The sequence below is a fragment of the Lepisosteus platostomus genome, chromosome 1, assembly GCF_059453375.1.
Source record: "Lepisosteus platostomus isolate fLepPlt1 chromosome 1, fLepPlt1.hap1, whole genome shotgun sequence".
Lineage (NCBI taxonomy): Eukaryota > Metazoa > Chordata > Actinopteri > Semionotiformes > Lepisosteidae > Lepisosteus > Lepisosteus platostomus.
Window position 1 is genome coordinate 64,973,630 of NC_142611.1, and position 12,876 is coordinate 64,986,505.

Sequence of the window (12,876 nt, forward strand, 5' to 3'; positions counted from 1 at the left end):
CAGCTAATGCTGTGACCTGCGCGGGCCGCCGTTCTTTCCTCAGGAAGAGGAAGCGGGGAGGATGAAACTTTGCATAACCGTCGAATGGCAAAAGCTAAACGCAAATATTTTTAATGTGTGCGCAATAATACCTGAACGGCTTTTTAGTTTGCTTTAACGATTTAGAGCAAAATGTCTTCCTTATGGACACGCAGGAGCTGTGTTTCGGACCATCTCCACCCGAATGTGTGCTGGTGCTAATGTAAGGACCAAAAACATGTTTCTGTTTTCCGTAGTTGAAGTGGCGCCCCCTCTGTCTGTGACTGAGACCGACTTATCATCCCTGTAGCAGAGCTGTCAACTAGGCACGACTCCAAACGTCTCTCTTCGCCTTCCGGCCCTCCAGTCCTCTACTCCTAGACTACAGCTGACTAACACTTATCCCGCTCGGAATAGCTAATAACACTGGGCAGAGAGACGGGCTCTCCGACGCTATGCGCTTTTGAATGACCGCACTACCTTTGCCTTAGTTAAGCTATAACCAAGCGCGGTTTCAAGAATGCTCCGTTCATATATGGAAAAGCCCGCCTGTTCGGAGAGGATTTCAGAATGGGAGCCTTCAGCTTCCCTTCGGAAACACCGGGGACGTGTTCGTTAAGCGCGCGGCGTTGGAAAAGCCTCGGAACGGACAACCCGTGTTTCGGGGATCGGAAATGGAAACGGGACTGACAAAACGTGCCCCTTCCCGCCCTCAGACCAAGCGTAACGGCATGTAATCCCAACTTCTGTCACATTTTAAACCGTCTAGAACAATTATCAAGCTTCAGCCAACGGTAGGTTGAAATCTTTGGCTATGAAGTCCAATATTTGCTCGTGCTTTTGTAGAAAGAACAATACCTTTTAAAAGGGTTCTTACAAGCGGAACACTAAAGGCGGAAATATTTTTTTTAAAAAAAGTTTAATTGAACACACGTTGTTTTCGGGGTGAACTAAAGACGCCGACCTCGTGGCGAGACTAGCCGAGCGGTAACCGCGGATGACCCCGCCCCTCGCTTGGGTCACGTGTCTGATTGGAGGCGCGGGAGGGCCCAAGGGCAAAGAGCCCGTGGCTGCTTTCTCTTTCTCGTGAGTCTTTCCTCCGACACTAGTTGTTATAACGAGACCGTCACTGATATTCTTTAATCTGGCATTTTTGTATATGTAGCAATACAGATTATGGGCACCCGGGAGATCACCAAAACAGAGAAGCATGAATATGAATATGAATATGACTATATACGATATATATAGATTTATAATACAATAATATTATCTACCCCATAAGTGCCTACCTCTAATATAGAAAAGGAAAAGGCTATTTACCATACCTTAGTGAATGAATGTGCTCGATTACGATTACGTGTAATTGGCAATAATTTGGTTAATAAAATCCATAGAGTTAAAAGAATGAAAGTTCGTATGTGTGGATGCTGGGAACTGCTCGGATGTGAAAAACAGTTTTCAGTAGCCAGAGGAAGCCAACCTTTTACCGTGTAAATAAAAGTTTTGTTTCAACACATTAAAGGCACAGTTACATTCCATTCCCTCTGTTGTGAATCCAAACCATAATGCATCGAAAACCGGCAACTATCATATCTCATTCTATCAGTGATTAGACGTTAACTAATAGTCATTGTAATCAAAACCAGAAAGTGTCGAATGGATTTATTGAGAAAAAATATTTCTGTTCAAATGGAAGTCTACCGAAACCGAAAACAACTTTAGCACACACCTAAATAAACTGAAGCACTCCACATGAGCAGTTTTCAACGAAATCTGGGGTTCCTCTCTTTTCTGATTTTTCCAAATCTACACCAATTTAAAACATCGTTAATGAAATTATAGCTCACAGATGTTGAAACGACCGTATAAATGTGTCATATTTTGTAAACCATTTAATACCACCATTTAATCGTGCTCCACACGCAGAACAGAGTAAACAGCAGTTAATAAACATTACACGAACGCGCACCTTGAAACACGTCTGAAATAATCCAGCTACATAAATAATATTCTAACAAATCTGGCAGATTTTAGTATTTGCCTGCGCTTATATATTCACAGAGGGCTAAAAAACTACTACAAGAGACTGTAAAACTAATAAATTAAGATATGCGAAATTACCACACTCTATTAAAGGAGGAAATTAAAACTTATTGTATTATTTACATTTTCTTACTATAATATTAGTCTAGTTGTATTATAATTTTGCCAATTAGAGTACTGTTTTGTAGGAGAAATTTATTTTAGTAGTATCTTTAATTGTACTAATCGTAGTGGAATTCCTAATACTAGTGTAAGAATGCGGACTCGCTCCTGTAGTATCAATCTTTCTTAATTTAACCGCATGGCGCTTTTTAACTCAGTTGTTGACTGGTTCATCTTAAAGATTAATACATTATTGATAGGTACACTACATTAAATTTGAGCTGTGGTCTGTGTATGGCCAAACTAATTGTGTATTTCTGTTAATTAATTATTAATAAAGAACCATACCTCTCACATTGTTCTTCAGGTTTAATTATGTCCAAATGCACCAACACCGGGTAATTAAGCTTTAAGTAACTCGTATGAAAGTCTGATGCGCATCCGCGTACAATAAAATGAATTTATTAATTGAATGGATTTATAAAAAAAAGGCCGTGCTAATTATTGAAATTAAAAACAATTCTTTGAATTTTTCGAATGCATATTTTAATGTTACTTAGACCCTCGTTATTGCGTGGGATTACAATTTTCAAGTTGGATACTTTAACCCCCGTTTCCGAATCGAGGTCTAACCGCCTTTTTTCATAGTCATTGGTCTCAAATAAAAGTCTTTTACAAGTGGAGGTGCTAACAGGCGCGCTTGTTGTCATGCTTTCCTTTACATTTCCAATAAATTGTGAACGGTGCCTAATGGGAAAGTAAAAATAAAACGTTTACAACGCCTTAGCATGAGGCGCCACGGAAGGCGCTATATAAATCAAATGTAACTATGATTGAATAATTGTTGTCGTTTTGTTGTTGCAGGTATCGCCTGGAGACGGAGATGAAGGCATGACTTTGAAGTTCCACATTATTCTTCTTAGGAAATCCGCTGTTATTTACGCCCTTTTCTTGATGTCTTTTCCAACTCAATTACACCTTACGAAACACAACTAATTCGTTAATAAACTCGCTAAACATACGAATCAGTACCTGTGGATGCTGTAATATCGACTAACGTTCTTAAGAAACTCTTTCGACTAAGTCCGATTTCTCAATTACGGGCCTACATGCTTAATTTAAAATGTCGGTTATAGATCGGGCCCAATGCTACCGAATGTTTAAACTCGCATTTTGGACAAGATGTCTTTTAGTAAGGCTATTTTAGACATTTGGGGCACTTCGTAATTATTTCAGACTGAAAACTACACGTTATGTAAAACGTGATGAAATGGTAAATGATTTTTAAGAAACAGAATTCTAATACACTTCTGTATTTTATTTTTTTCTAGGAAACATTCGGCTTTCTCAGAATGTCACCTTTGATGTCAAGAGAAAGGACAGTAAAACTATCCCAATTTCAAAACGGAAGTGAATGAGACACAGCTCCGTTCAATTAAGTGATGAATCTTGATGAATGCGGAATGAGGAATCTTCTCCAGACAGACTGACAGTGGACCCGGACGTTTCCTTTAAAATCTACCTATTTAGAACTCTATTTTGTCAGAATGGGGGAAAAATAAGTGCTGTCTTGATTGGCCTGCGAATTGAGCTCGGGATTACTGAATTTACCCCGCTGTCCTGAGAGCGTTTTGTTAAAGGTGTTTCACGCGTTTTAAGGCGAATTCACAATAAACATGTCGCAACGGTTAAAAGTCGAAGGTTTTGTGTGTGTATGTGTGTTTTGTTTCTATAACAGCAGAAAACGCCACGACCCGACTGACTGATGCAAACAAACGCCACATTCCACCTTTGTGATGTCACAGATACCGGGAGAAACGCGCCCCCCTCTCCCCCTCCTCCCTCGCACACCTTCTCAAGCGAACGCCGCAACACCACCACCAGCTGTCCCCACCTCACTTACCGTAATCAGCACCTCCAATACAGGTGCTAAGAGCTCCGTTTTATGTGCGGACACACCGCTCGCAAGCTCTACAAGTTCACACAAACTATCTGCGGCCATTCGCACCCTCCCTCTCCCCAGAGGCCCCGGCCAGGCGCAGTTCGCGACGCCAGCGAGGACACAGCCAAGACACGACCTGCCGTTTCTGTTATTCGGTCCCTGTCTCTGCTGGTGGCCGCAGAGCAGGCGGTTGCACGGCTCGGAGGAGGCTGGAGGGCTCTGGTCGCTCTTTAATTGCACCGGCGGGGCCTTGGGAAACTTTACTCTCCCTTTTGTTCCCGTTTCACATAGAAAACCGCACAGACTAAAAGCCATCGCGATATAATATAAAGCCGGGGCCAGAGACAAAACATTATATATATATATTTCTACAGCTCGAACTGTGAAGGGGGGGACAAAATAGCTTTAAGACCACACGAAAATGGAAAGCCCTCGCTGGAAAACCATTAGCGCCACAACACCGACGTGCTTGTCAACGAAATATTGCATTACAGTATTAATTAAAGCCCCCACGGGTCACCAGGGGCAGGTATCTATTTCATTAAGCCGAGAAACAAGACATTTACTTACAGAAACCGTCTGGGATCCATTTGTGAAGTGGAGCAGGAGGGCTACAGTAAAGAGTCTGGCGCGAGGTAATCCACACTAAACGCCTGGTCCCGCGGTCCCCGAGATAAGAGAAGCGAGCAGCTGTGATTCCGGACAGTTAACATTATATATGATGTAAATATATTGAGGGTTTGTCAGCTCTCGCAAACCATAAAACTTACTTTAATGACACCACGTGCTCGCCGCGGGCCATTCAGGGCCCGTGCTCCAGGCAATCGGCATAAATAACCTTCAAAAGTTTAAAAGTACAAAACAAAACAAACCGATTTTCGTCCACAAAAGCAATGTACCCTATAGTGTTGAACTCTAAAGTTCAGTGACAACTGGACGCGGCTGAGTTAGGATAAGGCTCGGTTTTTTCCCCACAACTCCGCAGGACGTCCCGGTCTCGTTCACAAATGTTTTAAGTACAACTGAGAGTCAGAGGGGTGAGTAATGTGGCTTTTTTTTCCCCCAACTTGGAAAAAAAAAACTTTGAGCAAAGAAAGAGAAGCGTAACAACTTCTGAGACCTCGCCAGACCTGTTAGCAATGCGAAACACGCTACTGTCTACTGTCTTGAGCGCAACGACTTAAAAAAAATGCTTTTATCATCGCAGACAGGAAGACTTTTAACAGGCCTGAACGTTATGAAATGCAAGGCAGGGGCGAAAGAGAAAAGGTTAATTAATCACCTTCCTACCTGCTGTTTGGGATTATATTAATTGGAAGGAGGTACATTTGGTGCGGTAGGAAGTTTCAGCCCACGGGAGCCCTTCAAAGTTTTTTTTTTTCATGCTTCGCTTTAGTTAAAAAAATGTTTTTTTCACTCTGGTAATGAGCTCGTTACTGAAAAAGCGGGGAAGGCGTGACATTTACTTCAGGCGAAAGCAGACAGAACACAGGACCTCACTGAGCCCCGCAGCCCCCTGCGCCCTGTACTGTCAGTGAGAAATACGCGGATCATCAATACCACGCTTTAAATCTGCGTACTGTTCAGCGCACACACATCTAAAGCATATTTTTGTTTAAATACACCGGTGTTCGGGTTTTTTCGAAGTTTTTCTAGCAGACCCGGACTCTTAAATCTTTCGACGAACGCTTTTAGTTTTTTTTGTCAGTGCTCACTTTATTCATCAGCTGTAATACCTCATAATCATTTTACTCCTCTTCATTTGACCAAAACGAGGTTGATCTGTTCGTTTCGCAGCTTCATAGTAGTGGTGGGTCTTTAAAAGTGTATGTCTGTGTTCTTCGTGCTACACCGATTGGTTTGGGTGATCTGTTAAGAGCCGTGTCTTAATGTGCTAAAGTGGGACAGTTTTTGTTTTTGGCTTTTTCGAAAGGAGGATGGTTTTAGTCTTTTTTTTGTTTTGTTTTAGGAACAGACCCATGTCGTAGTATTTGCGAACTAAATACTACAAGTTATCGCATACTCTTTGTCAACACTAAGTGAAAATCAAATTATTTTTTCTGGGTTTTTTTTTCTTCCTGTCAGGCAGCTTGTAGCTCCTGTAGTACTTCCTTCCAGAGCCTCAGTTTAAGCCCAGCGCCCCTGTCGCTTCGCAATAAAACCTCATATAGCCCCCTCTCGCCTATCGCGCCCGAGAAGAGCGAGTTTCATTTTTGAAACTCACTTCAAAGGCAGGAGCTGTTAATTTGTCACTTTTGAAACTGTGGCAACTTCCCTCCTCACTGTTCCCTTTGCCCCGACAGGAAATCGCTTTCGTTGTTTGAGAGGTGCGAGGAAACGCTATAAAAATTTTTTATTGCGGGCCGTAAAAGGTTTATTGGCATCTGCCTGCGCTGTAAAAAAAAGAAAGAAAGAAACGCCAGAGGAAATGCAAGGCGGCGACGCGGAAGACCGGTTTCTACAGAGGCCCGTCTTCAAAGCAGAAGGGACTGAGAACCCTCTGAGGGCGAGGAAAGTCGAGGCCGGTGCGGGCCTGGGCAACAGGAGCGGAGTTTAAGGGCTTGAAAGTGAAGCGGGAAGGATATTTGAAGGCTGTGTTTTTGTAAGCGCACCCCCGGGGCTGTTCCCCGCGCAGATCTCCCTCTCGTTATCTTTAAAAGGCTGTCCCCCTCCGTCCCCGTCTATAATACATAAACGCGGAGAAGGACTGCTCTGCTAGTTCGCAGACGTCCACGCACACCGCGGGCGCACACGCTCGGATGTCGGCGGACCGCGCAGGCCTGGCGAAAATATGCGGCCCGCTCAGAGGATAAATCCCTTGAGTCTGCGCTTTGAAACAGTGTCGGGCCGAGCTAAACACAACTTCAGCAAAGGGACACGTAAAGGTTTGTTTTTAATGCTGAAGAGTCAAAAAGACCCAACGTTTCGGCTGTGGAGCCCTTTTCAGGTCTTCACACACCTGAAGGAGGCAATACAGCCGAAACGTTGCGTCTCTTTTCTTTTCCGCTCGGAGTAAACCTTTCCGTGTCCCTTTACAGCCTACGGATTCTGGTGCAGCTGCCTACTTCACCTTCAGTAAAGTTGGCTAGTTTGCTGCGTTTGCGAGTATTGACACCTGCGTCATCTATCCCCATCACATACAAAATTACATCATAAGTCTGAGTTTCTTTCTTTTTTTTTGTTGCAAGGTTAGCATGAAAAAGCAATCATTTAAAAGCGCAGAGAGAAGAACAAAAATGCACTCGGTGGAACTCAGTTTGGATACTTTACACTTTATTATGGAACACACAATTATACAAATTGGAACCAGTTCAGTTATTTTCCTTAGCATGCTGCTTGGATGCACGTGGTAATGCGGACACACTATTAACACGAACAGGAATAACATCTCAACACCGTCACCTCCTACAGCAGACCTCGAGAGAGAAACTGCACGATTTCAAACGTGGTAACCCTTTTCATAAAATGCTAGAAAAGGAGACTTTGGAGAGTATTTCCTCCAAGAAAGCTCTTGCTCTTTTCTCTAAAAAAGGGAGATAAAATTAACTTTAGGCTCAGAACTCGCAGAATAGGTGCATATTATACGCCTGCCAGTTCACGTGAAATGAGATACAGCTCACGTTCAAATCACGTGAGAAAATATGTCGATATTAAAAACATCTAAAAATCTCGATAAAAGCTAGCGTCCTATGAGAGCTGTCTCGTGCTTTCAAAAAGGACGAAGATCCTGCAGGTTTCAATTAATTAATAAATGTATCTACTGTATTTTTTTTTCCCCTGACACAGCGCTTGAAGGTTTGTGCTGATGGTACACAGAGTTTCTGGAGACACAAAGCCGGAAGGCTGAGGTTAATACTTTTAATTACAATCCATTAAGGCTATCGAGAAACCCGTGTTAACTTTTTAATTTATGCTTCCCTGGAAATTAAAAGTCAGCTGTGTACCAACACTGTGACCAAGCAGTACGTCAGACTGTAGTTTCGACCATCAACGTGATATTATTATAATATCCATTTGCAGCTGTTAGTCGTTACGATGGCTAAATATTACCTAAATATTAGGCCCCTTTACAGCTTTATCAGTTTTATTTATATTGTTTGCTTGCACAACACTTTCTAAACTACCCTAATCTTTTTTGTACGACTTTTTAAGCCACAGCAGATGTCTGTACTGTCACAAGGGGTGACCAAGATCTTCAAATCGCTTTCTCCGCGCTTGACTTCTCTATGCGAGATATGTATTACAGAGCTAACTAGTGGAGAGACGCGTCTCTCTGGACAAGCACAGCCTCGGCCGGAACTAAAGGAAGTTGTTTCTCTTCCGTTTCTGGAAAGGTGGTGTGTGTCCAAATCTAAACTAATACCTGCAGAAGAAAAAAAGTATATATCCCTTATTCTTCTTTGCTAAATACGTTAGACTATTTAGGTTTCAGTTTCTACATTACAAATGTTGGGCTATTTGAATTCATCCCAAGTCTTGTGTCTAAGTGACTACAGGCGAGACATGTCAAATTTTCAGTCGTTTCTGGGCACTTGTAGGTCGTGTCTACAAAACGTACACGTAACTGCAGGCGCACGCTTTGCCACCATTTATCTTAAAGGTAACTAATTTGCTTGAGCATTTGCTGCCCGCGAGAACAAGCCTGGTAGCTTTAGAAACACATTATCTCTCGTACATTTAATAAATTGGTGATTTACAGGGTTTCAGATACCGACTGTCAGTTCGTGTTATGTCTGCGGTGGCCACTGGACGGTATGTTTTTGAAACGTGTGGGATCTTTAAAAAATCTGTATTTTAAAAAAGGCCAAGAAAAAAAAAATCCGGCGGACACTTTTTAAAACTCCGGGGGATCAAAATAAAAGGAGAATTCACATTCTATACCCAACTAAACAAGAACAAAAAAGTGCTTATAATATACCGTGCCGGATCCCCAGACATCGGCGCGATTAAACTGCAAAATGTGTCTTTTTCGTCTTTAGAAGAACAACATGCCAACGTGTCAGCGGGTCACTTAAGGTCTGAAAGTACCCCTCTACGCCTATCCCTTGCGAATTCTTTTTACAATAAATTAAACGCTTTGCTGATTTGTTCACATTTTAAATGACGTTAAGAAAAGAACACCAACAAGAGGATTTAAAAAAACAAAAGGCATATATTACATATAAACATAAAAAAACAACTGAAAATAATTTACTGCTTTAAAAATAAGACGATTAGGTTTCAAATGCTTTGTGTCTTCACTGTTCCAGCGTTCACAACGCTTCGCTTTCTTGTTTTCCTTCTTTTTTTTTAAACCGAATTCGGATTGAAGCCAGATTGTAATCCCAGCCGTTTATATGGACTCCTTCAGTTTGATCTTCGAATCCTTCTTCCACTTCATCCGGCGGTTCTGGAACCAGATTTTGATCTGCCTCTCGTTCAGGCACAAGCTGTTGGCAATTTCAATGCGCCGGCGGCGGGTCAGGTACCGGTTGAAGTGAAATTCTTTCTCCAGCTCCAGCGTTTGGTAGCGGGTGTAGCTCGTCCGAGATCGCTTGCCGTCCGACTCTGGAGTGAATGAAAACAGCACTTAAAATCATACCCTTGGAGGGTCAGGCCCAGCTCAGCCCAACAGCAATTGGCACGTTTCTAACCGCATTTCTTTGCGCTTGTGAGGGGGAACTGTTGAAGGTTCGAGGGATGAAGTTGTCAGCGAGCAGACGGGGACGCGGAAGGAGAGATCGATCGATAGACAAAGCGAGCGGGCAGCGCGAGTTTGGCTGTGTTTAGGGTACTGGTTTGAAAACACGAGATTTTTAACGGCGAGACAGGCTTCCCATTATCCCAGACACTTGCGCTTCCAAACGGGGGAGGGGGTGGGGGGTGGGGGTGACAGGATTGAAGATAGCCCGTACAGGACGACTACCTGAAAAATCAGCCAAGCAAGACCCCCTAATCTCGAGACTACTGAAGTGAGGGGCTATGGGACGGTTTCGTTCTGCGCGCGTGGATTACTACACACCAGACAGGTTCACCTGAAGGCCACCAGGTCCGTTTTCTCGTGCACGGGGACCTATGCAGACGTCAAAGCCAGTCCCACAGCGAGTTATGGCTTGTGCACAGTGCCGAGCCATTCCCAAATTTATACTTCTGCACCTCTGTTTTAGAAACCCCGAACATGAGTGTGTGTGTGTGTCTATATATATATAGTATCAAAGACGTTGTTTGGTGGTTTTGGTAAGCTGTTTTGTTTCTCTGATCCAATTATGCGATCATAAATTCGGGCGCAGATCGCCTCTTCGCCGTAACAGGACAGTTTTACGAGCAATTGATGCCTTTGTCATAAAATTTACGACCGCGAGTTTTATTATTTCCCCCGTACGGCCTATAAAAAAAGAAGAAGAGGGAGAGAAGGGGAAAAAACTGTGAATGGACTGTGGAGTGAGAGCGAGGGGGGAGAGAAAGAGACAGAAGGAGAGAGTGGGAATGCTCACCCACCACCCCCCCACCCCCCCACGCACACACACCCCAGGAAAAAGAAAAGAAAAGAAAAACAAAAGTTTACCGTGGCTTATGTGGAGTTTGGTCATCCAGGGGTAAATCTGAGGCGGCTGCTGGTTAAGCTGAGGCTGAGCCGGGTGGTGCTGTGGTCTCCCCGCCTGGACAGCTTGCATCGCCTCCACTTTGATCTCGCCTGCTCTTCCGCTGCTGCCGGGCTCGTCCTGCAGCTCCGGGTCCCCCTCGGCTTTCTGACAGAACATGCCCGTGGCGAGCGAGCCCTGCCCGCCCGCGCCGGAGCAGGGAGGCGGCGGAGGCGGAGGCGGAGGAGGAGGAGGCGGCGGCGGCTGCGGCGGCGGCGGGGCGGCTGCGTCCGGGCTGCCACGCAGGCTGCCGCTCATCTCCCCACGGCTGAGGGGGTTCGCGGAGGCCGGTGAAGGGAAAGACACGCTGAGGTCCAGCCCGCCGTAACAATACCTGGACGGGTGAATTTCGGAGACGGCTCCATAATTGCCATAGCTGTGCATGGCGTAAGACGGAGCCTCGTGAGCTTGTTTGTAGAAGGAATTGGCTACGTAGGAGCTCATTTTGTGGAAAAACCAAAAAGGCACCAAACTGGAAGCAAAACCATTAAACCAGGACACAGCCGAACCAGCCTAATTAGCGATAATAACTCTCCTAACAATGCACCGCTCCGCTATTAAAAATCTGATTATTTTTCATTAGCCGCTACTGTTGTTATTATTATTTATTACGTTTGATTTGTGGCCCTTTGGAAGTTCAAGGGGCTTTTGTCCCAAAAAAGAGCAGGATTTATAGTTGGGGGGGAAAAAATCGTCGCTTTTTTTTCTTGATTCTACGTGCGCTGCCCAAATATGGGATGTTTAAATAGAATCACGTGCTCGTGTTGGCCAGTCATAAATTTGGCTTGATCACCCCAGGAGGTTACTGATGGAACTCCGAGAAACGTGTCTGATAACTTGGCAGCGAGGATCCGCTCCAAAGTCCCGGTCGGAGAGGCGAGGACAGCGGGCCGAGAGCGTCACCTGGCGCTCGTCGGGGAGCAGAGCGCGCCGCTAAGAGCCCAGTGCCTTCCGTAGCGGGTACCTGGAGTCGGCAACACAGCACGCTTGTACCTACGACAGACCGACGCTGACGCGCCGCAGTGCCACCCTCGAGCGATTGAAACCGTACGGCACACACTGCCGCGACTCGACGCAGATCAAAACAGAACAAGCAAACGGGGGATCATGCCCCTTTCCCCATTCTCCCTTAAAACACCGTTTTTGCGTTTTCATAGAGACTGATAAGACAAGCGCTCACGAAATAAATATGTCAACATACACTTGTGCGTTCATGATTGTTGTTTTGAACTGCAAAACAATAGTTGTAGTACATATAATATCGTTTACATGACTACATCTCGGGGGGGAAAACGAAGAGGATGCCAGGCCCACTTAGAAAGTCTTAACTTACAAAACTCCTGTTACTGTTGTTCCTGACAGTGATCAGATGAAAAGCACTCATACAGGAAGAGGACTGTCGCGAGTCTAACATTTCCTGACAACACCAAACTGCTCCACATCGCCTAAACTGGTCGTTCATACAGTACATGTAAATTCAGATATACGAAGTGAATCTTTTTTAAGCGATCGCGTAAGTGTTATCTACGTTTACATGCTGTGTATTCGAAGTGTATTTACGAGTGTCCTGGTCCGTTTCTGTTCAAGATCGCTTGTTTACTTTATCCAGTTTTTTTTTTTTCTAGGCTTTGATGAGGAAAGGATTTCCCACACAGCGCCTTATTTGATCGGCCAATGAGCTGTACACTTTAAATAAAAAAAACTACTACGCCGCGTGGTGCAATTTATTTATAATGGTTGTTTTAAAAATTGATAATTGTAGTTTAAATGAAAGACGCCCTGCGTTACTTTTCGTATGCGACATTCATTCGCTGTAATTATTTCAATAATAAATTAATTTTATAATATACAATACATCGATGTCATATTTGCTTTTCTAATGTTTTAAATGAAACGTCAATGGCGTCTTTGTGTGAGAATGTTTATGCTGTACTCGTGAGTCTTGTGGAGCAAACTGCAAGTATCGTTATTGTTGCTGGTGTTGTGATATTCAGGTTCGGCTGATATAGCATGATCTTCATTTGCTCAGTGACAAGAAAACGTTTTGAGAAACTTCATCCGTAGTTCAACACCAACTGTAATAAAACATTCCCAGCGAAAAAACGGTGTAAAATAAGGGCAGGAAATTAACCGAAACACGAATTTAGT

At 44.0% G+C, this 12,876-nt stretch overlaps 2 protein-coding genes across 5 annotated transcripts in view; both read right to left on the reverse strand.

Annotated features, from left to right (window-relative positions):
• Nucleotides 1–12,876, reverse strand: part of hoxc4a (homeobox C4a) — an 84,957-nt gene that overhangs the window by 56,381 nt on the left and 15,700 nt on the right. Inside the window, exon 1 of one of the 4 annotated variants that reach the window (XM_088633563.1) lies at nt 4,679–4,730. The exons of the other annotated variants lie outside the window; for them this stretch is intronic. The gene's annotated coding sequence lies outside the window, so the exon portion shown is untranslated. Of the gene's footprint in view, nt 1–4,678; nt 4,731–12,876 lie in introns of those variants that run through there. 4 annotated transcript variants of the gene reach the window in all.
• On the reverse strand, nt 7,365–12,517 carry hoxc5a (homeobox C5a). Its single transcript, XM_088633576.1, has 2 exons — nt 10,653–12,517; nt 7,365–9,655 (listed from the first exon to the last, which is right to left on the reverse strand). Exons 1-2 carry the CDS (start codon nt 11,170–11,172, stop codon nt 9,441–9,443), a joined length of 735 nt encoding a protein of 244 aa, XP_088489702.1. The 5' UTR covers nt 11,173–12,517; the 3' UTR covers nt 7,365–9,440.

Bases quoted from the DNA above. Each gene is read 5' to 3' on its own strand.
- hoxc5a (XM_088633576.1), bottom strand. From the start codon at position 11,172: ATGAGCTCCTACGTAGCCAATTCCTTCTACAAACAAGCTCACGAGGCT. The intron at 9,656-10,652 runs GTAAACTTTTGT...CATTCACTCCAG, and splicing joins CAAACTCCACATAAGCCACG to AGTCGGACGGCAAGCGATCT.